Source organism: Haliotis rufescens, unplaced genomic scaffold, assembly GCF_023055435.1.
Source record: "Haliotis rufescens isolate VD_foot unplaced genomic scaffold, xgHalRufe1.0.p SCAF_19, whole genome shotgun sequence".
Classification (NCBI taxonomy): domain Eukaryota; kingdom Metazoa; phylum Mollusca; class Gastropoda; order Lepetellida; family Haliotidae; genus Haliotis; species Haliotis rufescens.
Window position 1 is genome coordinate 510,402 of NW_025963879.1, and position 25,954 is coordinate 536,355.

Genomic DNA, 25,954 nt, shown 5'->3' on the forward strand with positions numbered 1-25,954 from the left:
ATTCAAACATGTCATATTTAGAACGGTGGTTTATGAATATTTATGTCATATTGAGAACGATTGTTTATGCTTGTAAATATGTCATATTTATTACAGTTGTTTATGCTTGTGAAGGCGATATTTACCAACATTCAAATGCAAATTCAGGTAAACATTTCAGGTAAACATTTCTTCCAGTGAAGATAACCTCTGACTTATACTTACGGATTAAGATAATTGTCAGCGCAATCTTTTGATGTCGCTATTGTGTACTCATTGAGGAGGATGCCAGAGCAGAATGTTGAGGGGAACGCAACCCCGCTGAACAACACAAGTCCGGGATACTGACAAAGGCCTGTGTTGGTTCCGCCAACCAAGCGCTTTCTCCCCATTGAATTAAGCAACGTGTAGAGGCATTCTGCGGATATCACACAAATAATAAAATCGTCATATTGTTCCAACACACCTCATCTTTAAATTCAATAATGTGTTAAGTTCCTGTACAAATGCTTGTCATCTCTACTCTGTACATCCCTTGCTTAATAACGGTGTTAGAACCTACATCGACACGTCGCTCCTAATTGTAATAAAGAAGTTATTCACCCTTATGATTTATCCTTACGTCCTATATGTGAATTGAACATTTGCACTTACAGTAAACTACGGTTATAACGAACGCAAAGGGACCACTAAGTTTAATTCGTTATAACAGTAGTTCTTCATAAGCATATGTACAACATATATACAGCAAAAACTTCGTTTTATCCGTCAGTTCGTTATAAGCGTGCTCGTTATAAATGTGGTTTACTGTATGAAACGTCAACGCAAGAGAATAACCGCTTATTAATAGGTTACCAAGAAAAAAAATCCAAATAATTTGTCAGTACAAAATTACTCACTAGGATCGTTTGGAGTCGTGGCGGATGTCGTAACAGATTTTAAGGAAGATGTGGTGGCTGAAGTTGTTGCAGAGGTAGTTGCTGATGTTGTAGCAGATGTCGTGGCTGAAGTTGTGGCAGATGTTGTAGCTGAAGTAGTAGCTGATGAAGTAGCCGAAGTTGTAACTGATGTTGTTGCCGAAGTTGTCGCAGATGTTGTTGCAGACGTCGTAGCAGACGTTGTAGCTGAGGTAGTGACCGAAGTAGTCGCTGATGTTGTAGCGGACGTTGTAGCCGATGTTGTAGCTGATGTAGTGGCCGATGTAGTAGCAGACGTAGTTGCTGATGTAGTAGCTGACGTTGTTGCAGACGTTGTTGCTGATGTAGTAGCGGATGTTGTGGCCGAAGTTGTCGCAGATATTGTGGCAGACGTAGTTGCTGATGTAGTTGCTGATGTAGTAGCTGATGTAGTAGCTGAAGGAGTTGCTGATGTTGTAGCAGATGTCGTGGCTGAAGTTGTGGCAGATGTTGTGGCTGATGTTGTTGCGGAAGTTGTCGCAGATGTTGTTGCAGACGTCGTAGCAGACGTCGTAGCCGATGTAGTAGCAGATGTAGTTGCTGATGTAGTATCTGACGTTGTAGCTGATGTAGTAGGAGATGTCGTGGCTGAAGTTGTCGCAGATGTTGTGGCAGACGTCGTTGCAGACGTTGTAGCTGAGGTAGTGGCCGATGTAGTAGCAGATGTAGTTGCTGATGTAGTAGCCGATGTTGTCGCAGACGTCGTTGCAGACGTAGTTGCTGATGTTGTTGCTGATGTTGTAGCTGAGGTAGTGGCCGATGTAGTAGCAGATGTAGTTGCTGATGTAGTAGCTGACGTTGTTGCTGATGTAGTAGCGGATGTTGTGGCCGAAGTTGTCGCAGATGTTGTTGCTGATGTTGTCGCTGATGTAGTAGCGGACGTTGTAGCCGAAGTTGTCGCAGACGTTGTTGCAGACGTAGTTGCTGATGTTGTTGCTGATGTTGTAGCTGAGGAAGTGGCCGATGTAGTAGCAGATGTAGTTGCTGATGTAGTAGCTGACGTTGTGGCTGATGTTGTTGCAGACGTTGTTGCTGATGTAGTAGCGGATGTTGTTGCCGAAGTTGTCGCAGATGTTGTTGCAGACGTTGTAGCAGATGTTGTCACTGATGTGGTAGCCGAAGTTGTAGCTGATGTCGTTGCTGATGTTGTCGCAGATGTTGTTGCAGACGTCGTAGCAGACGTTGTAGCTGATGTCGTGGCCGATGTAGTAGCAGATGTAGTTGCTGATGTAGTAGCTGATGTTGTGGCTGACGTTGTAGCTGACGTTGTAGCTGATGTAGTAGCAGATGTCGTGGCTGAAGTTGTCGCAGACGTTGTAGCTGAGGTAGTAGCCGATGTAGTAGCAGACGTTGTTGCTGAAGTAGTAGCGGATGTTGTGGCCGAAGTTGTCGCAGATGTTGTGGCAGACGTAGTTGCTGATGTAGTTGCTGATGTAGTTGCTGATGTAGTAGCTGAAGTAGTTGGTGATATGGTAGCAGATGTCGTGGCTGAAGTTGTCGCAGATGTTGTTGCAGACGTCGTAGCAGACGTTGTAGCTGAGGTAGTAGCCGATGTAGTAGCAGACGTTGTTGCTGAAGTAGTAGCGGATGTTGTGGCCGAAGTTGTCGCAGATGTTGTTGCAGACGTAGTTGCTGATGTAGTTGCTGATGTAGTTGTTGATGTAGTAGCTGAAGTAGTTTGTGATGTTGTAGCAGATGTCGTGGCTGAAGTTGTCGCAGATGTTGTTGCAGACGTCGTAGCAGACGTTGTAGCTGATGTCGTGGCCGATGTAGTAGCAGATGTAGTTGCTGATGTAGTAGCTGACGTTGTAGCTGATGTAGTAGCAGATGTCGTGGCTGAAGTTGTCGCAGATGTTGTGGCAGACGTCGTTGCAGACGTTGTAGCTGAGGTAGTAGCCGATGTAGTAGCAGACGTTGTTGCTGATGTAGTAGCGGATGTTGTGGCCGAAGTTGTCGCAGATGTTGTGGCAGACGTAGTTGCTGATGTAGTTGCTGATGTAGTAGCTGATGTAGTAGCTGAAGTAGTTGCTGATGTTGTAGCAGATGTCGTGGCTGAAGTTGTGGCAGATGTTGTGGCTGATGTTGTTGCGGAAGTTGTCGCAGATGTTGTTGCAGACGTCGTAGCAGACGTTGTAGCTGATGTCGTGGCCGATGTAGTAGCAGATGTAGTTGCTGATGTAGTAGCTGACGTTGTAGCTGATGTAGTAGGAGATGTCGTGGCTGAAGTTGTCGCAGATGTTGTGGCAGACGTCGTTGCAGACGTTGTAGCTGAGGTAGTGGCCGATGTAGTAGCAGATGTAGTTGCTGATGTAGTAGCAGATGTTGTCGCCGAAGTTGTCGCAGATGTTGTTGCAGACGTAGTTGCTGATGTTGTTGCTGATGTTGTAGCTGAGGTAGTGGCCGATGTAGTAGCAGACGTTGTGGCTGATGTTGTCGCAGATGTTGTTGCAGACGTCGTAGCAGACGTTGTAGCTGAGGTAGTGGCCGAAGTAGTCGCTGATGTAGTAGCGGACGTTGTAGCCGATGTTGTAGCTGATGTAGTGGCCGATGTAGTAGCAGACGTAGTTGCTGATGTAGTAGCTGACGTTGTTGCAGACGTTGTTGCTGATGTAGTAGCGGATGTTGTGGCCGAAGTTGTCGCAGATGTTGTGGCAGACGTAGTTGCTGATGTAGTTGCTGATGTAGTAGCTGATGTAGAAGCTGAAGTAGTTGCTGATGTTGTAGCAGATGTCGTGGCTGAAGTTGTCGCAGATGTTGTGGCAGACGTCGTTGCAGACGTTGTAGCTGAGGTAGTGGCCGATGTAGTAGCAGATGTAGTTGCTGATGTAGTAGCAGATGTTGTCGCAGACGTCGTTGCAGACGTAGTTGCTGATGTTGTTGCTGATGTTGTAGCTGAGGTAGTGGCCGATGTAGTAGCAGATGTAGTTGCTGATGTAGTAGCTGACGTTGTTGCTGATGTAGTAGCGGATGTTGTGGCCGAAGTTGTCGCAGATGTTGTTGCAGACGTCGTAGCAGACGTTGTAGCTGAGGTAGTGGCCGAAGTTGTAGCAGATGTAGTTGCTGATGTTGTCGCTGATGTAGTAGCGGACGTTGTAGCCGAAGTTGTCGCAGACGTTGTTGCAGACGTAGTTGCTGATGTTGTTGCTGATGTTGTAGCTGAGGTAGTGGCCGATGTAGTAGCAGATGTAGTTGCTGATGTAGTAGCTGACGTTGTGGCTGATGTTGTTGCAGACGTTGTTGCTGATGTAGTAGCGGATGTTGTGGCCGAAGTTGTCGCAGATGTTGTTGCAGACGTTGTAGCAGATGTTGTCACTGATGTGGTAGCCGAAGTTGTAGCTGATGTCGTTGCTGATGTTGTCGCAGATGTTGTTGCAGACGTCGTAGCAGACGTTGTAGCTGATGTCGTGGCCGATGTAGTAGCAGATGTAGTTGCTGATGTAGTAGCTGATGTTGTGGCTGACGTTGTAGCTGACGTTGTAGCTGATGAAGTAGCAGATGTCGTGGCTGAAGTTGTCGCAGATGTTGTAGCTGAGGTAGTGGGCGATGTGGTAGCAGATGTAGTTGCTGATGTAGTAGCAGATGTAGTTGCTGACGTTGTTGTTGTGGTTGTTGTTGCAGATGTTGTTGCTGATGTAGTGGCGGATGTTGTCGCCGAAGTTGTCGCAGATGTTGTCGCAGACGTAGTTGCTGATGTAGTTGCTGATGTAGTAGCTGATGTAGTAGCTGAAGTAGTTGGTGATGTTGTAGCAGATGTCGTGGCTGAAGTTGTCGCAGATGTTGTTGCAGACGTCGTAGCAGACGTTGTAGCTGATGTCGTGGCCGATGTAGTAGCAGATGTAGTTGCTGATGTAGTAGCTGATGTCGTAGCTGATGTAGTAGCAGATGTCGTGGCTGAAGTTGTCGCAGATGTTGTGGCAGACGTCGTTGCAGACGTTGTAGCTGAGGTAGTAGCCGAAGTAGTAGCAGACGTTGTTGCTGAAGTAGTAGCGGATGTTGTGGCCGAAGTTGTCGCAGATGTTGTGGCAGACGTAGTTGCTGATGTAGTTGCTGATGTAGTTGCTGATGTAGTAGCTGAAGTAGTAGCTGACGTTGTAGCTGATGTAGTAGCAGATGTCGTGGCTGAAGTTGTCGCAGATGTTGTGGCAGACGTCGATGCAGACGTTGTAGCTGAGGTAGTAGCCGATGTAGTAGCAGACGTTGTTGCTGATGTAGTAGCGGATGTTGTGGCCGAAGTTGTCGCAGATGTTGTGGCAGACGTAGTTGCTGATGTAGTAGCTGAAGTAGTTGCTGATGTTGTAGCAGATGTCGTGGCTGAAGTTGTGGCAGATGTTGTGGCTGATGTTGTTTCGGAAGTTGTCGCAGATGTTGTTGCAGACGTCGTAGCAGACGTTGTAGCTGATGTCGTGGCCGATGTAGTAGCAGATGTAGTTGCTGATGTAGTAGCTGACGTTGTAGCTGATGTAGTAGCAGATGTCGTGGCTGAAGTTGTCGCAGATGTTGTGGCAGACGTCGTTGCAGACGTTGTAGCTGAGGTAGTAGCCGATGTAGTAGCAGACGTTGTTGCTGATGTAGTAGCGGATGTTGTGGCCGAAGTTGTCGCAGATGTTGTGGCAGACGTAGTTGCTGATGTAGTTGCTGATGTAGTAGCTGATGTAGTAGCTGAAGTAGTTGCTGATGTTGTAGCAGATGTCGTGGCTGAAGTTGTGGCAGATGTTGTGGCTGATGTTGTTGCGGAAGTTGTCGCAGATGTTGTTGCAGACGTCGTAGCAGACGTTGTAGCTGATGTCGTGGCCGATGTAGTAGCAGATGTAGTTGCTGATGTAGTAGCTGACGTTGTAGCTGATGTAGTAGGAGATGTCGTGGCTGAAGTTGTCGCAGATGTTGTGGCAGACGTCGTTGCAGACGTTGTAGCTGAGATAGTGGCCGATGTAGTAGCAGTTGTAGTTACTGATGTAGTAGCAGATGTTGTCGCCGAAGTTGTCGCAGATGTTGTGGCAGACGTAGTTGCTGATGTTGTTGCTGATGTTGTAGCTGAGGTAGTGGCCGATGTAGTAGCAGATGTAGTTGCTGATGTAGTAGCGGATGTTGTGGCCGAAGTTGTCGCAGATGTTGTTGCAGACGTCGTAGCAGACGTTGTAGCTGAGGTAGTGGCCGAAGTTGTAGCAGATGTAGTTGCTGATGTTGTCGCTGATGTAGTAGCGGACGTTGTAGCCGAAGTTGTCGCAGACGTTGTTGCAGACGTAGTTGCTGATGTTGTTGCTGATGTTGTAGCTGAGGTAGTGGCCGATGTAGTAGCAGATGTAGTTGCTGATGTAGTAGCTGACGTTGTGGCTGATGTTGTTGCAGACGTTGTTGCTGATGTAGTAGCGGATGTTGTGGCCGAAGTTGTCGCAGATGTTGTTGCAGACGTTGTAGCAGATGTTGTCACTGATGTGGTAGCCGAAGTTGTAGCAGATGTAGTTGCTGATGTTGTCGCTGATGTAGTAGCGGACGTTGTAGCCGAAGTTGTCGCAGACGTTGTTGCAGACGTAGTTGCTGATGTTGTTGCTGATGTTGTAGCTGAGGTAGTGGCCGATGTAGTAGCAGATGTAGTTGCTGATGTAGTAGCTGACGTTGTGGCTGATGTTGTTGCAGACGTTGTTGCTGATGTAGTAGCGGATGTTGTGGCCGAAGTTGTCGCAGATGTTGTTGCAGACGTTGTAGCAGATGTCGTTGCTGATGTTGTCGCAGATGTTGTTGCAGACGTCGTAGCAGACGTTGTAGCTGATGTCGTGGCCGATGTAGTAGCAGATGTAGTTGCTGATGTAGTAGCTGACGTTGTGGCTGATGTTGTTGCAGACGTTGTTGCTGATGTAGTGGCGGATGTTGTGGCCGAAGTTGTCGCAGATGTTGTTGCAGACGTCGTAGCAGACGTTGTAGCTGAGGTAGTGGCCGAAGTTGTAGCAGATGTAGTAGCGGACGTTGTAGCCGATGTTGTAGCTGATGTAGTGGCCGATGTAGTAGCAGACGTAGTCGCTGATGTAGTAGCGGACGTTGTAGCCGAAGTTGTCGCAGACGTTGTTGCAGACGTAGTTGCTGATGTTGTTGCCGATGTTGTAGCTGAGGTAGTGGCCGATGTAGTAGCAGATGTAGTTGCTGATGTAGTTGCTGATGTAGTAGCTGATGTAGTAGCTGATGTTGTTGCTGATGTAGTAGCAGATGTCGTGGCTGAAGTTGTCGCAGATGTTGTGGCAGACGTCGTTGCAGACGTTGTAGCTGAGGTAGTAGCCGATGTAGTAGCAGACGTTGTTGCTGATGTAGTAGCAGATGTTGTGGCCGAAGTTGTCGCAGATGTTGTGGCAGACGTAGTTGCTGATGTAGTTGCTGATGTAGTTGCTGATGTAGTAGCTGAAGTAGTTGCTGATGTTGTAGCAGATGTCGTGGCTGAAGTTGTGGCAGATGTTGTGGCTGATGTTGTTGCGGAAGTTGTCGCAGATGTTGTTGCAGACGTCGTAGCAGACGTTGTAGCTGATGTCGTGGCCGATGTAGTAGCAGATGTAGTTGCTGATGTAGTAGCTGACGTTGTAGCTGACGTTGTAGCTGATGTAGTAGGAGATGTTGTGGCTGAAGTTGTCGCAGATGTTGTGGCGGACGTCGATGCAGACGTTGTAGCTGATGTCGTTGCTGATGTTGTCGCGGATGTTGTTGCAGACGTCGTGGCAGACGTTTTAGCTGATGTCGTGGCCGATGTAGAGGCAGATGTAGTTGCTGATGTAGTAGCTGACGTTGTAGCTGACGTTGTAGCTGATGTAGTAGGAGATGTCGTGGCTGAAGTTGTCGCAGATGTTGTAGCTGAGGTCGTGGCCGATGTGGTAGCAGATGTAGTTGCTGATGTAGTAGCAGATGTAGTTGCTGACGTTGTTGTTGTGGTTGTTGTTGCAGACGTTGTAGCTGATGTAGTAGCGGATGTTGTCGCCGAAGTTGTCGCAGATGTTGTTGCAGACGTAGTTGCTGATGTTGTAGCTGAGGTAGTGGCCGAAGTAGTAGCAGAAGTAGTTGCTGATGTTGTCGCTGATGTAGTAGCGGACGTTGTAGCCGATGTAGTAGGAGATGTTGTGGCTGAAGTTGTCGCAGATGTTGTGGCGGACGTCGATGCAGACGTTGTAGCTGATGTCGTTGCTGATGTTGTCGCGGATGTTGTTGCAGACGTCGTAGCAGACGTTGTAGATGATGTCGTGGCCGATGTAGAGGCAGATGTAGTTGCTGATGTAGTAGCTGACGTTGTTGCTGATGTAGTAGGAGATGTCGTGGCTGAAGTTGTCGCAGATGTTGTGGCAGACGTCGTTGCAGACGTTGTAGCTGAGGTAGTAGCCGATGTAGTAGCAGACGTTGTTGCTGATGTAGTAGCGGATGTTGTTGCTGATGTAGTAGCGGATGTTGTCGCAGATGTTGTGGCTGAAGTTGTGACAGTCGTTGTAGCAGATGTTGTCACTGATGTGGTAGCCGAAGTTGTAGCTGATGTCGTTGCTGATGTTGTCGCAGATGTTGTGGCAGACGTCGTAGCAGACGTTCTAGCTAATGTCGTGGCCGATGTAGTAGCAGATGTAGTTGCTGATGTAGTAACTGACGTTGTTGCTGACGTTGTAGCTGATGTACTATCAGATGTCATGGCTGAAGAAGTTGCTGATGTTGTGAATGAAGTTGTGACAGACGTTGTGGCAGATGTTGTCGCTGATGTGGTAGCCGAAGTTGTAGGTGAGGTAGTGGCCGTTGAAGTAGGAGATGTAGTTGCTGATATAGTAGCTGACGTTGTAGCTGATGTAGTGGCTGAAGTTGTAGCCGATGTTGTTGCAGACGTAGTAGCTGACGTTGTGGCCGAAGTTGTAGCAGATGTAGTTGCTGATGTAGTAGCTGACGTTGTAGCTGATGTAGTTGATATACATTGATATAAAATAAATAGTGTTTAAGACGGATTGGACTTAATGGCTGGTCACACTTACCAATATATAAACTGTTAACACCGAAGATACCACCGACCTAGACGCGCTAGGGGTGCGTGATGCGTGTGTTGCGACTTGAATTGTATAAAGGAAGCAACACATTCACGTTCCTTTCAAACAACAGTACGTCTCACCATGCAGCGTATATAAAGTAAGTGGATAGCGTTTTACGCCGCCTTCAGCAATATTCCAGCAATATCACGGCGGGGGACATCAGAAATAGGCTTCACACATTGTATCAATGTACCAATGTACCACATCGTCGCTTTAACCACAAGACTACCCCACCGCCCTCGTAAATTAAGAACACAAAATGTTGTGCAGAATTGGAATTTACCTAAACTTCCAATAAATATCTTATACAAATTCCATGGCTCCATCTTCAGTTGATCACCAGTACAGGAAAGAGTTCTGAAGTCTCTGCTCAAAATCACTCTCATTGGTAAATTGCAAGCATTTGTGTTTTCCTTGATGCGGTCTTATGTTATTTCGGAAAATAAATACTTGTACTTACACTGCTGTTACAGTTTAGGAAACAACCTGTGCTATTACTCACTCGGCGCTTGTGTTGTTGCCTCACAGAATGGTACACAAAACGGGAGAGAACACAAACCTGTTCAAATAGAAAGCACGAACTATCAAAATAAAAGAGACAACCCCTTTCCATAATCAGAAGACATTACGATTTCATCTCTCAATTGTTAACATTATTTCGAAACCATTGCACAGAAAAACAGGGTCATGCCAAACGCCAAGGGACTGTGTTGAAATGTGTTCTTCATTTCCGTGGTTCATATTACATTGTCCGCCTTTTAATATCCGTTGTTTAATACTCAAGAAATAAAGTTACAATATCCTTTCCATAATCATCAGAAACCTCTGATTCAATTTTGAAGCATGTTTTTGTTATGAATCACTATCAAATAGTGATGATGCCAGGTGTTCGCGAAAAATTAAGCATAATGCTGTCTCTCCGATGGCGCCCGTTACAAACACATGCAAAGGCAACATAATGGTACAAGTCGAAATGGGGAAATTGCATCGGATATTATTATGGCCAATGGTGAGTCACATTTGAAAATGTCCTCCTTTTGTCTATGATAGTGCTTTTTGAAAGCTTTATTATGGCCTTGGGTGCCGAATGCTGATCAGGTTTTCTTTTATGAAGAAGAAAGAGAATGCTTAAAAACTGTGACCTGTAGACATCAGGGCTGGAGTTTCTGGATTATTGCTCGATACAACGGGAAAGTTGACAATTGGGAAAATTCAAACAGGGATAGTGGACGGATCATTCTATGTCACTGATAATCAAGAACCGTGTCAATACACTACTGCTCACAAGATGATACCTCTTTTTGGGATACATTTCCGGAGACCAACCGCTTAAGTGGAATTACCGCGATACGTTTTTGGATTTAACGCGGAAAATGCGGATTTAACGGTCGTGCCAAAATTCTGACAAAAGGCATATGTAAGTAGTCGTGTACCTGAAATAACAATCCTTTATCACGATGACTTCATTAACATATTCCATAACTGTATATCTCGACCACCACATTACTTCCTGATTCTATGCATGGAATGTTTCATCACTGTCTTTCATAGAACGTACCAGGAAGCTTGCAAATCGGCGGCACTGTGTTCGTAGGAGGTGTGTAGGATGTACAAGAGCAATTTGTGCTGGGTAGGATGTCTTCCATACATGGACCACATGAAGAATCAGCAGGGTAGTTTGCCACGCAGTATGGTTCTGAAAGAAAAAATCATTTAATATACTCGGCTTTTTTTCAACTCGACACCATAGTGAGGACATAAAGGAACCTTTATAAGAAGGATGACGTCATGGCAATGTGAAGGACGCTGACATCGTCTCTCGTAGAATTAAGCCTGTTTTAACCTAATCCACTTTCCTTCAACTCACCTATATGCGTGAGTAGGTGAGTTGGGTTAAAGCCGCTTTAAACTATATCAAAGTTACATCACGTTGTGTCAGTCCGAAGTGATGCAGGTCTCAGACGCTTACCACTTGGATGAAACCCCCGAGCAGGGGTATGATGCTGACAACCCTAGGAACATAATCGGAACAAACCGGGATTCAAACCCAGGTTTCTGGCATGCCTAAGGGACGCAACTCTGCACAGTGAGTTGCGGCGCCTTTGACGACTGGTCGACCCGTACCCCCCATCTTTAAGAGGTTGGTGAAAGGACTACTTTCCCGGGGTGACGTCATCATGTGATCATCTGTTTTCAGCAACTGCTCATACTTGAATCAGCCATACCTCTTTGACAACAAATATCCGCTTCCTCTGTGTCTTTGCATATCTTTGGTATTGGTGTTGTTGCTGATGTAGTCATTGACGTTGTAGCAGAAGTCGTTGCTGATGTTGTCATTGACGTTGTAGGAGAAGTCGTTGCTGATGTTGTCATTGACGTTGTAGGAGAAGTCGTTGCTGATGTTGTCATTGATGTTGTAGCAGAAGTAGTTGCTGATGTTGTCAATGACGTTGTGACAGATGTTGATGTAGTAGTAGTTTGAGATGTCGTTACACACCACGGCGAACACATCGGTATGGCACATCTGTACTCTGCGATAAAAGGACGGACAAGCATCAATAACTGGGTTCATGTTATAACATGTACTGAGGTTTATAAGAAATATGTTCTGTGGAATTTGTCAAACCGGACACTAGTACGGATACTCTGTCGACAGCACATTTATTTTACTGTCATGAATTTATGATTAATTTATCATCAACAGATGCCAATGTACCGTGTATTCAGATATTTATCGTCACGCCGAAGACCCGGGTTCGATTCCCGACATGGGTACAATGTGTGGAGCCCATTTCTGGTGTCCATCGCCGTGATATCGCTGGAATATTTCTAAAAGTGGCGTAAAACCATACTAACTCTCTATCCAGCATAATATTACGATTATATAAATGACCGATCACTTAAAATGCGACCTTTGCGTTTAAAGAATATTCGTAAAACAATGTCAGGGTTAACTACACAGCTACGTTTAAGAAAATTCATTTATTTTATTTGAGGTTGAAAACGATAAATACGTTAACTCACGAGGGTAGATAAGACATATGGGAGGCATCTGAGGTGGTATATAATACGTGCAAGAACAGTTTGTGCTTGGTAACACGTTGGTCAGGCAGTCTGTGCACGATGCGTCGTTTTGGTTTGCCTCACAATACGATGCTAAATAAAGAAATAAAACAAATACAAAACATTAATCGAATCAAATAACTGAAAGGAATGTTGTTTACCATTCGCTGGAAAAAAATGTTGCATTTTGTGTTCTGTCCGAAACCGAAAGAAAAATCGAGGTTGGTTGGTTGGTTTGTTGTTTAACGCCGCACTCAGCAATATTCCCGCTATATGACGGCGGTCTGTAAATAATCGATCTGGACCAGACAATCCAGTGATTGATATCATGATCATTAGCATCGATCCACGCAATTGGGATCAATGACATGCATCAACCAAGTCAGCAAGCCTGACTACCCGATCCCGTTAGTCGCCTCTTACGACAAGCATAGTCGCCTTTTACGGCAAGCATGGGTTGCTGAAGACCTATTCTACCCCGGAATCTTCACTTCACAAAGGCAGTGTTACGATTACATGTGGCCATTTTGTATAGATAATACTGCTAAACGCGATGTTGAACCCAGTTCAATGACTCACTTCAACAGGACTGGAGCTCACCTGGTGAAATACGCCATGTTTGCATGGAGAAGAGCTTTTGTCCAAAATGAGTACTAAAGGTGAGACGACCCGAGAAGATCCGGGGTAGAATAGGTCTTCAGCAAACCATGCTTGCCGTAATAAGGCGACTAGGCTTGTCGTAAAAGGCGACTAACGGGATCGGGTGGTCAGGCTCGCTGACTTGATTAAAGCATGTCATCGATCCCAATTGCGTGGATCGATCGATGCTCATGGTATCAATCAGTGGATTGTCTGGTCCAGACTCGATTATCTACAGATGACAGATGGCCGTCATATAGATGGAATAATGCTGAGTGCGGCGTAAAACAACAACAAACAAACAAAAGTTGAGACAGCCCCCTTCGTCCAGTTGACAAAGCGTTTGCTCGGAGAGCTGAAGGTCTGGGTTTCGATCCCCCGGCCGCGTCATACCAAAGGACATTAAGAGATGGTACTTGTTGTTACCCTGTCTGGCGCCCGGCATTAAGGGGGTGAAACAGGGACCGCTGGCTCGGTCTTAGTATACTGTGTCTGAGTGTGATATTCATGTTAAAATGCGGCATGGTATCTCAGTGGCTCAGCACTATAAAACCGACATTAATCCGGACAAGTACAAGTACCATACAAAATATGGCGGTGGATGAAAGGAAAGAAATGGTAGTCTGGTATTCTAAAGGTTCAAGCATGTCATGATGTTAACCCAATCTCATTAAAATCAGATCTTAGTTCTCGCTACCGCTAAACAAACATTTGAGGACATTCCATTTCTGGTCACGTCAGAACGATCTTTCATCGAACCAATCAGAGCGTCGCTTACCAGATCAAGAAAGTGACAGTCGGAATGTGTTTTCTAATTATGCAACCTCGAAATATTTAACAGAGGGTATTCCGAACGACAGTTACGGGTTTTATGATTGTATCCATACAATCTAGACCAACTATAAGCCATTCCAGAATCATCTTTTGATCAGTTTAAAAAAAATAATAATCGAGAATACGTCAAAATATGTTTCGAAGGTAGTCGCCAGTTTGAAACTAGTGTCGTAAAGCTCGAGAAAGCTGCCTTCTGATTGGCTAATGTCGATTTCTTGTCAGTCATTTCATTGGTCGGTCAAAGTTCGCGAAAGGTCATTTTGACGTGACCCGTAAAGGGATGTCCTCAGATCTTTGTTATCGGTAGCAAAAACTAGGATCTGATTTTAATGTTATTGGATGTTATCCGGGCTCGACTCCCCAATAGATTACACGTGTAAAGCCCATTTATGATTTGACTTTAAATATCTTTTCAGCTACTATGCGTACTGTAAAGAGCCATACCTCTTTGACAACAAGTAGCTGCTTCCTCTGTGTCTTTGCATAACTTTGGTATTGGTGTTGTTGCAGATGTTGTCATTGACATTGTAGCAGAAGTCGTTGCTGATGTTGTCATTGACGTTGTAGCAGAAGTTGTCGCTGATGTTGTCATTGACGTTGTAGCAGAAGTCGTTGCCGAAGTTGTCATTGACGTTGTAGCAGAAGTCGTTGCTGATGTTGTCAGTGACGTTGTAGCAGAAGTCGTTGCCGACGTTGTCATTGACGGTGTAGCAGAAGTCGTTGCTGATGTTGTCAGTGACGTTGTAGCAGAAGTCGTTGCCGACGTTGTCATTGACGTTGTAGCAGAAGTCGTTGCTGATGTTGTCATTGACGTTGTAGCAGAAGTCGTTGCTGATGTTGTCAGTGATGTTGTGGCAGATGTCGTAGCAGTAGTAGCAGTAGTAGTTTGAGATGTCGTTACACACCACGGCGAACACATCGGTATGACACACCTGTACTCTGCAAGAAAATAACGAGCACCGACATTATTTCAACCCCGTTGTTGTTTATAAAAAAATCATTATGACATTTACGTAATGATGTAAACTTTGTGTTTATAGATTATACATCAGTTAACGTTTATATTGTTAATATTAATTAAACAGCTACCTTTTTAATCTCATTTCATTAGGTTATGGCTGAATATGACAAAGACGTTAACTCACGAGGGTAGATAAGACATATGGGAGGCATCTGAGGTGGTATATAATACGTGCAAGAACAGTTTGTGCTTGGTAACACGTTGGTCAGGCAGTCTGTGCACGATGCGTCGTTTTGGTTTGCCTCACAATACGATGCTAAACAAAGAAATAGGACAATACAGAACATTAATCGAATCAAATAACTGAAGGAATATTGTTTACTTTCGCTAGAAGATGCATTGCATGTGTTTATACACTCCGGGGCCAAATGTAAATGCAGTGCCAAGTTCATAAATGCAAGCCGGGTTCGACTCCCCATATGGGTAACACGTGATATGCCTATTCTGGTGTCTCACCCCGTAATATTGCTGGAATGTTGCAATCACTACAAATCATGTTTGATTGTCAAGCTGAAGCAGTAACCGCACATTGATTTAAGTTTAAATGACCCCCGATGACCCTACTTTTCATTTCAAATACAACCACAGCTAAACTTGCGGGGAAAAGGAACTTCTCACTGATAGATCCACCAATATGGTGAAGACAGTGTGACGGTATGGGGTGTCGTTTGCGATGACCAGAATCTGTGCCTGGTTATCTATCATAAAGGGCAACCTGGGCGCTCTAGGATATAGAGATGAAGCTCTCCAGTCAGTTAGTTGCACTGGCATATTTACGTGTATGGCACCAGGGAACAGTCACGGAAAATTATGCAACCCGGTAACGCAAAGTCCCATACAGCACGAGTTGTCCAGGAGAATTAAACAACGACAATGTGCGGGCTCTGCCAGGGCCTGCACGTTCACCGGATATTAATCCAATTGAACAACTGTGGGATCCCTTGAACAGCCTGATGGGATACGGACAACAGTCAAGAGAAATCAACTAGAACATGCTCTTCTAGAAGAATGCCGAAGCGTTCTGTATGACATCTTCAGGTTGCGGCTAGCATCAGTATGACGACGTGAAGTAGCGTACATTCCAGCAGGTGGTGAACACACACGTTATGAGTCATCCGGAAACAACGTTAACAGGAACAATTTATGTTTTACAACAAACGTCTTTTTCCATGTCAGGGTGAAAAAGAACTTTGTATGACCCAGTGTCTGTTCAGGACACATTTTACGTGACTCACTGTGTCGGATCGATTCAGTTGCTTAGTATGACACTATCAGATGATTACCTGATTGATACATTTATGTTGACAATGACATTCGTCTTTGTTTTCTTTGAGAAAGTCAGACTCAATGAGAAGATCTTTATGCCCATCAATTTAGGTTTACCCATACTACATTTCGTAAGCGAGGTCCGCATATGTGCCATGTTGTTACATATACCGAAGGTATCCAGATATCAGCATCTGATCAAATGGGGTTTTATTTGTTCCCGACCAGTGGATCCGTTTGCATTCAATACAGCGTGAACGATATTTTTTCAAGGGCGACAATTACTGTTTTAGTCTGGTACAAGAGTCATGTTACCTCTTCTGCAGCATATATCAGCTTCCTCATCAACTTTGCATATCTTTGGGAGTGTCGTGGTAGTTGTCGTTGTTGTCGCCGAAGTCGTCTGAGAGGTAACGGGTGCATCGGGATCGCTACAGTTGCATGACGACGTAAGCAGATCCTGACACGCGGTATAACGAGGATCACCAGATACAGAAAATAGAAACAAGGCGCCACCTGAATAGGATAAATTGTTGTGAATCTTTCTTGCATACATACCGACAATACGTACAGTTATTCTTACTTTCGTTTCCAGTGAGTTAGTGAGTTTGGTTTAACGCCTATTTGAACAGAATGCAATTTATTTACGGCGTGTCAGCTTGATGTGGAAGGGGAGCCCGAAGTGATGCAGGCGTTTGCAGTGAACCACTTGGTTAAACCCACGATCGTGGGTACGGTCCTCGCAAACCTAGAGACTCAATCGTAGTAACTCTGGTATTCTAACCCTCGATAGGTTTCTGGCATGCCTGGAAGGACACGCACTCATTTCTGTGCTTGTATAACAATCGTGCTAACCACCAAATTTTGTCCTGCATCGGTTGTATGATACTTTGCATAACAAAATTGGCAACCCCCGATTTATAGTGTTCGTCTTTAATCATGCATCTTAAATAATCCCAATCATGAAAATATTTAGCAAAATGTAAGCATCATTAATGACGGATATTTCCATTTCTTGGAATTTGATTTCAATGTCATAGAATAAGGTCATTCACCATGTATTTTCTGTACGCTAGAATCATCATTCATTTACCTTTAGAAACTATGATAAGATGCTGTAAATACCTCACAACTGATCTCAAATATTTCCTCCAAGTACGATGCAGTAAAACAGACACTATCGCAGTCTGTTATCATTCATCTTTGCACTCACTTTGATCCCACACGCAGCACGATGGGCAGTCAACAGGAGTTGGAGTCGTGGTCGTTGCCGACGCAGTGCAAGAGCAGTCAACGGAGCTGTATGTGGACGCCTCACAGTCGGTGCATAACGTACTGGAAACACCATTCACAACACACGTGTCATCTGAAAACAGGATCATCCTGTGTTTTCAATTGTGACAGTTAAAGGTTACAATGCAGTTGTCGAGAAACGGGTTTAAAGAAGGTGCGTCGTTACTTCAGTTCTAAGCTTCGTTTTCCCTTTCTCCTATGTCTCAAAATTAACATTTAGACCCAGGTAGTACAGAGTTTTTCATAATGAGTATTCATGTAGTTTACTTTGTTCGAGTATGCAACATAACTTTAAGACAACATGCAGTTGATGTCTTTCGTCTTAGATAACATTATTGTCACATACATACACACATACATATATATATATATATATATATATATATATATGCATATATATAATATGCATATATATGTATGCATATATATATATGGATATTTATATATATGCATATATATATATATTTGCATATATATATATGCATATATATATATATATATATATATATATATATATATACATATATATATATATATATATATATACGTCAACGCCAAGGAGTAATCAGCCTCGATTATCTGCCGAAACAAGAGAGAAGTGAAAACAATGTGAATGGATCACTGAAAATCAATGATGATACCAGGTGTTCATAGAAAGGGTAAGCAAACAGCATTGACGCGGTATTCCTTAGGGCATACGCAACCTTCGATTATCATCAATGCATAAGGCGTCATTAAACCCCTCGCCATGTGAAGTAGTTATTGTTATCCATGCTTGACAACTGAATCCATGCTTGACAACTGACTCTTATTAAAGAGCCGAGTTCAATGGGTGTCCAGTTGTGTTTGTTGGTATTCTTTATGATAGAACATACTATTTAGTGCTCCTCCAAAAGGGTCCGGTCTAAAGAGGTTTCCCTGTATGTACACGGAAGAGGATACTCACAATAACTGCAGCAAGACTGATGGTCCGCTGTGGATTTGCATGGAAGATCTGCTCTCTTCTCTCTGGTGAGTCCGTCATTGCTGGACGGCTGATTTTCGCAGTACACGTTCAAACTTGGAATGAAGTAGGATGCAGCTATGCAAGTAATAAATACATGGTTTAAACAAAAGTGCGTCAATGGAACACATGCGTAAGTAAATTTACATAAGCATAATATAAGTTAACATTTGTGGAAGTGCATCGTCAAACATGCCAGCCCTAACATATGTAAATGCTCTCCACAAAGGAATTATATTTATGACATCAACGACGAACATCACGATGGACAATAAATTTAGCAGTTAATATGATAGCTTTTGGTGCAAAAAAAGTTTAGACATAGTAAGAACAAATGAAGATGATATTTATGAGATTCGTACAAATACAAGAAGGATAATTAAATGAAGACATATTGCACGTGTGTGCATTTAAATCTTTGCAGCCTAATAAATAGATGCATTCTCTGAAACCATTCTAGGGTTCTAGTCATCTAGTTCATGTTTACATTGATAGCCATGCGACCATACGTTGTATCGCGGAATAAAATAATTCCTCAAAAAGAGAGATAACGTGAGCGTATGTTTGTTGAACTTGCTTAATATAAACATCTGTTGTAGTTTGTTCCTAATAAAAGGTCTGTGAGGAACTACCTCAGTAAGTCAGTCACAATGACAGCGCGTCGAAATACATTTACATCAAGTACAAGACGTCAAAATGGCCGACACAATGTACGTGACGGGAAAGATTTCCGAAGTTTTTCATGAACCTGTTGTGGTTACATGTGTTACATCATTGATCAATTGGCCGATCATTGAAAGGTGATTACAAAAGTGTGTCAAATAGATACTAAGGTAAATTCATAAGTCGCTATTGACTGTCACTGTCAGTTTAAACACGGATCGAGTCGATACTACTACAGTTTGGATGTGCATTTATTTGTTTTGTTCTCAAGGATGAGTTGTAGCGAGGATATTCGTGAACGATCATTAAGTCTCAGGTGTTTTTCAATGTATTCTAAAACTCTGAGTTCATGTTTCAGGGTCTACATTATCAGAAACTTCTGTATGTGTTCATGGTAAGGAATTCCCAAGGTTTTCTCCAGGAATGTGGAAGTAGTCCGTCAGTGTTTTCGTCATTTCAAGAATACAGACTCGTGAAAAACGTATAAACGTCAAATTGTTTCGTTCGTCAAACTGTTTCCTTCAATGTCTCGCTCATGTGACCGACCTCTCGTCAAATCAAAAGCCGTATATCGTGTAAACTTCACATTAAAACTTATGTCAGTGTAATCTCCAACATTCTAACTGCCAATTACACAATGACGTCATTTTGCCTATGACCATATGAATTCAAAACTTCGCGAAGACGTCTTTGAATGGGTTTTGAGCCACGTCCCTGAACTACAACGGGGGTCATTTGGTCATGAATACTTATTGTTGAACGTTTTCTCCAAACTATTTTGTCAAGATGTGATTATATCGATGCCTGATTTGTATGAAGATAATTTCCAAATACAACGACACATAATTTTGTCCATCATAATTATTCCAAAACGCGAAGGAATTGAAAGTAGACCCACTCAGTTACAAAATATAACAGAAAATTATTCTTTCATTCACCAAATACAAAGCACAGTACCATGTCCGCCATAGGTTACCATATTGTACGTACCACAACCCAAAGAGAAACCATGTGTGTAAACACACAGACTCAAAGCAATCAGCAGAAAGAGCAATGTTGGCTTCATGATGGCGGATAAGATGTCCTCTTACACAACCTATTATCAAGCAAGGGTTATATACCTTGGTAAGCCAGAAAATACCCACCTGACCACTAATCATATGTGTTGCCTTTTGCTTATGCCCACCTTTGTAAAAACACTCCTTTGTTTTTGCAGAAGTCCTTGTTTTTTCAGGATGTTCCTGGCCAAGGGAACTTCAGCCAGCTGCTTGTACCTACGGAATAGAACGACTATCACAACATGAATACTGTTCAGGTGATGATATGTTCATAAAGGTAAAATTTGACAAGATCAATATGGGTGTACTGATTAGGTACAGGTCAGGAAAAAAACGCAATGATGAAAAAGGGCTTTGTGCAGCAACATGGGACACTTTCCAGTTTAGGCATTGACATGGCAATTCGTACCATGTGTGAACTGTGAGTGAGTATTGGTTTACGCCGCTTTAAGCAGTATTTTAGCAGTATCAGGCGGGGGACACCAGAAATGGGTTCACACATTGTACGCATTAAACCCCGGCGGGAATAGCGAACGTTTTAACTTACTAGGCGACCCCATCGCACTTCAATTTAGACTTCTGTGCAATGCCATTGCAAATGACAATGGCAATCTTTTATTGTTCTTTAGGCCAACTTACCCAAACAGCACATGCATTTACTTATATAATATAATGTACACATATGCGCTGGTTATAACTTAATGTTTTAAAATTGCCATGGATCTCGGACATAATATACACTAATTTAGCAAACATAAATATTGTTTTCTTGTTATTTGATACACAAGTGGATCTTATGACATGACAGTAAATAGTATTAGAGGAAAAACACGAAGAACGTATATAATTAGTTTGGGGACAGTTTAATGGCACATGTTCCAAACTTCTAAAACAGAGCATATCCTTATCATGTACAGTACATAAACATGTCTACGTTTCTGAATGCCAAATGCATTATAACCACTTCGACATTTAAGGAATGCCTTTTTATATCTCACACCCGTAAGTCAAAATCGGTACAATTGAATTTTCTGATCAAATACTTCGAAAGAATTATTGGCAGTTACATTGTGTTTACGTATTAATTTTTGATTGGAATGAGAGCTTTCTGATGAAAGAGTACTACATTCCTTATAATTAGTCTAAACCATTATTGGTGTTATCATTGATCCCAGATATTAATATGCGTTAACAACTTCCATTTCCCTTCCGTTATATGATCTCTTCTCATATTTTGATAAATATTCCCGTTCCTAACTACCATTACCTGTGTTTTATCTTCATTTGTTTTCTTTCCCCACTTAATACAGTATTGGTGCTAAACAGTCTTATCTCTTCTGTAATGTTATTGTAGAATCTGCAGTAAGAATCGGTTCATCTGCAAATAGATCATCAATAATGTCATACACTTCATCGGATACATATATACCATCAACAAACATTCGAGTAAAATGTGTCACCAGAATTGGGCTAAAGTACAACCTTGGCGTACACCAGCTTTGCTAAAGAAATATTCAGACAATGTAAATCCATTTTGAAGTACAACAATAGCTGGAATATTGCTGAGTGCGGCGGCGTAAAACAACAAACAAACAAACGTAACCTGCTTACATATACTTTGTATTACTGTAAAGAATTTAACCAGCATACCATTTATAAGAAGAGCACAAAACATCTTTCTTCTGTCAATTATATCGAATGCCTTTTTTAAATCAACAGAAAAATCTCCCTTGTCTTCTAGCTTCTTGTTTTTGTACCAGAGCTTGTTAAACAAAAAGTACTATCAATTGTTAAGTGGTCCTTTCTGAAAACAACCTTGACATTTCCCAATAATATTTGGGTTTCGCACAAAGGTGCCTTGTTTTTAAGGATGTATCAACAATCATAATCATTTTATTAAGAAACGAGACCCGCTGTAATTATTGGGATCCTCTGTATCACCTTTCTTGTAAATTGGCCTTTGGCTTGAGGCTGATGGCCATGCTTTTGGATAGTAACCTATTTGCATTGAACATCGTTTCATTGAGTTGCATTGAACAATATATTCAAGTATGGTGTTTGAAGTTTTTTTTAGTTTTGAAACATTCTGAAGGTATATTCAGGAGATTGATTAATTTTAAAATTCTTAATAGCTTCTTTAATTTCATCCCCCATTTGATAATTGTCATGAGGGTTCGAATACGAATCACTCGAATCTTGGCTATGATCATGTAGAAACTCCGTCAATATGCATTGAAAATGTGTCATCATCTTCATCATTTCTTGTAGGATTAAGGAGATGTTTAAATTGTACTCCTGCCACACAATAGGAGTATTATTATTTGTCACCGATCTTTTACTGTAATGTTGTTTAAATAAATTTAAACCTCCATAATCATTATTCCTTGATGCCTTTGCTGTGTTATGTCCGATATCTTCCTTTCATTTTCTTTATTTTTTAGAACACAGTTGTTAAATTTGTTTCTACAATTTTTATAGTTTTTAAAATGTTCTTTGTTGGCAGGTTTCTGAGAGAAGTTAAGAGATTATATTTTTCTCTCTTTGTGTAAAATAATTTATCATCAATCTAGTTCTGATGTAAACGAAACCTATTATGTTTGTTTCTGCGTTTCCACCGTAATTACATTTGTCAATTATATTCTGAACAGCAGTATCAACATCGACTTTGACTACATCTGTCAAGTTATCAAGCTGTCTGATGATAAAATCTAATATGACAATTTCATTTTAGTTATATATATGTCTGTCTTGCCATATGTATTTCTCTCGGTCCATATACACAGAACTATCAACATACTCAGCATTTCGATTATCTGGGATTCCGTTGTTCAGTGGTAGTGCAATAACAGGAGGAAGATGGTCTAACGCTGTACGTGATTCAATCTTGAAGTTCTTGCTATAGTGTATACAAGGTCGGTGAAGCACACATAGAATCCGGAGTACTAAAACCATTTGATCCGCTGAAAGTAAAATCACCCGATCCATCAGACAATCTTCCATTAACGATATTGAAGTTAAATGTCTAGCAGGCCTAATGCAACTGTTTACCGTAAGTGTTCACACTATGATCCTTATCTACTCGACTGGGTAGAGGAGTGTCACTGACCTCACACATAACTTCATCCAGTGGGATATGATCAATTTAGTCATCCTCAATTAAATCTGCTTCTGAACCAGTTCAGGCGTTCATATCGCCACTCAGCAAGATGATACAGCCTGGATAGCCATTTTATGTTTCAAAAAGCATTGACTCCAGATCTTCCATATCACCTTGGTTTCCGAAGATATATATATAAAAAGTAACATCACTGTTTTCCTAGGAACCAAACAAACCTTTGAGATTAAGCAGACAGAGCGTTTAAATAAATGGGATACTTCTCTTTTTATTTGTACAGCCACCCCACCGCTACATCGGCCACGTTTATGTATCGTGTTACTGATAGATTGTATAGTCTTTGAAACCCTGAAGCTTGTATCAGTATCCTTCAGTACAATACGAGCCGTTTCATATTTATCGTTCTTGTCGTCCTTACATATAAAGTTTACTTTTATTGGAGCTGGGGTGTGTCTTGATTTCAATCTGCGAACCGTATCAAACTGGATAGCGTTTGTATTGCTCATATTCATGTATCCTTCTTGAATGTTCCAATGCGCTCTTTACCGCCTCCGTGGTCTAGTGGTGGAGCGTCCGCCCAGAGAGCGGAAGGTCCGGGGTTCGATCCCCGGCCGCGTCATACCAAAAGACGTTAAAAGATGGTACTTGTTGTTACCCTGTCTGGTGCTCGGCATTAAGGGGCTAAAACAAGGACTAGTCGGCTCGGAGTCAGTATACTGTGTCTGAGTGAGGTATTCATGTTGAACTGCGGCATGGTATCTCAGAGTGCTAGCACTATAAATCGGCATCAGTCCGGACTAGTACAAGCAGCCACACAAACACATACACGTGCATGCACGTCGCTATATAAGTGCAATAATCTTGGACGCGACGTTAAACCCCATTTCCCCCCACCTCACCTAATTATGCGCTCTTTGCGATGGTGTCTCTAGAGTCTCCAGGGATGCCAAAAAGAGAGAACTTCAAGGTTATTTCACAGTGAGTGAGGCTCGGACTTGTCAAAAGCTGATTCAAAGTTCTGGATTCGTTCACATTGAGAATGTACTAGTTGCTCTAATTCTGTGTTTGTACTTCCAAGAGGAGAAAATTGTTCTTCTAGCTTCTAAGTTTGAGTATCTACCTTATGTGACAGTAGGTTCATATCTGTGTTAAGTGAGGTAATGGATATTCTGCGATAACTGCGAAGGTAACACAGTTATACAAAATGCATGTCCCTTCAAACAAAAAACAAATCTTTAGACTGAACAAACACATCACTGAAAGCTGACTTACCAAAACTAGCTACAATCGCCCCATTCAATGAAAAACCTGAGGACTCATACACAAGCCAAACATTCAACTCAACAACAAGCACCATAAATGAACACCCTACTCCTCCCCCAGGCGCCAACCCCAGCCCAAATGCAAACAGCTCTTCTCCACCCCCTACCTACCTACACACAAACATGTGGTCAGTAATACAGTTATACACCATCCATTTCACAAACAACACCAGCTCCGACTACAAACTCAGCTCGCCACCCCCAATTAACAAACGAAAGCAAAATAAAAAAACACACAAAAAGGCCTACTTCCGGCACCAACCCCTCTCCCCCACCAAATAAAAACCAGGCCCCATTGCCTTTCAAATCAGGTATCCCAAATACCGTCCAAACAAAACACAAGAAAACCACGCTATGCAACCCACACAACATCAACATCAAGGAAACGTTTCCCTGCACAATAAAGTCAAACATTCAAAACAGCACCTTCGTTAATAGAACTAATTATAAACCATAACCCAAACCATATCATAGAATTTCTATCAGCTGTCATCCTAATAAAACCCCACTGCTAAATAAGAAACATCCATATTCTTGCTCTCGTTTCCAAGCCTACTGACAACTTCAAAATTAACCTCAACCAACTAACCTAAATCAATATCATCTGAAACTCAGTCCAAATTCAGCCCCTTCACCATGACATTAACTCTCCTACCATCCTGCTTCTACCCATGGTGATTTAACAGTGATAGCAATAGTCTTTTTCAAACGGACATGATTTTAAGCTACTCATTGCCCTCTCAAACTTCAAGCACTTATTATTGCTGTTAAAGAAACTAGAATATCACCTAATAGTGCCTTCAAAATACCAAACTTCGATTTCATTCGGCAGGAAGACAACGCCCCCAAATACCCCGGGGGCGCCTCATGGAGAGATGGGTATATTTGTAAAAAGTCCCCAACTTACAATATAGTCGATATACCCACCCCAAATCTAGAATCCCTGGCTATAAATACAAGCAACAAAACAAAATTAACAATAGCAAATGTATATCATGCTAAAACTAAACCATTCACAATAGCTGACTTGGATATTCTCTCAAAATATTCAACTCTAAACATCCTTCTTAAGGGACACCTTAATCCACATCACTTGTTGTGTGGGACACGGAAATGTATGTAAAACAATGAAGAAGAAGAAGAAGAAGAAAGAAGAAGAAGACGAACAATATTTTATAAAAAGTGTCACGTGTTGTACATTTAATATCATAGAAGGTGTACAACACCCGGAGTACGGGCCTATAAGACACCAAGTGCATAAAATAGTCATTAAAATATAATGCCAAGTGCTACATTGATAATATATACAAGCCAGTAAATGTGGCTCCGCCCTAATAATAGTTATGTACAAATACAAATAGAAAAAACAAACAGCAGTTGATCTTTCCATAATAACTACCTATATATATGACAAAATATGCTTGGATGTCCATAGCGACACCTGGGCAAGCGACCATTGTCCCATCAAATGTCCTTTCAACATAGCACAAGATCCCCCATCTTCTTCGGAACCTTAATTAATACTATATTCCCAGCAAATGAAATACAACTTTGAACAAGAAGATTTGTAGTTGTTTACAAAACTCTGTAACAACATAGACACAACAAGCATGCGGAATATAGATACAGACAATTGTAACACAAATTCCACTAATTTCATACACGAAATAAGCTTCGAAGTGCATCCCACAATCTAAAACATACCGTCC

At 42.3% G+C, this 25,954-nt stretch overlaps 1 protein-coding gene across 1 annotated transcript; it reads right to left on the reverse strand.

The window, feature by feature from the left end:
- Positions 1-258: 258 nt before the first annotated feature.
- Positions 259-24,918, reverse strand: LOC124116259. The gene is made up of 10 exons (XM_048399106.1): positions 24,901-24,918; positions 22,253-22,347; positions 13,949-14,443; positions 11,194-11,499; positions 8,623-8,837; positions 8,483-8,585; positions 7,700-8,441; positions 7,624-7,646; positions 879-7,538; positions 259-397 (listed from the first exon to the last, which is right to left on the reverse strand). Coding segments are annotated over exons 1-10 (8,658 nt in total). The 3' UTR covers positions 259-396.
- Between the last annotated feature and the right edge of the window lie 1,036 nt (positions 24,919-25,954).

Coding starts and splice junctions, on each gene's coding strand:
- LOC124116259 (XM_048399106.1), bottom strand. Junction 11,500..13,948: donor AGCTACTTGTTGTCAAAGAG/GTATGGCTCTTT, acceptor CTTTTATCGCAG/AGTACAGATGTGCCATACCG. Junction 7,647..7,699: donor GCTACAACGTCAGCTACAAC/GTCAGCTACTAC, acceptor CCACGACATCAG/CTAAAACGTCTGCCACGACG.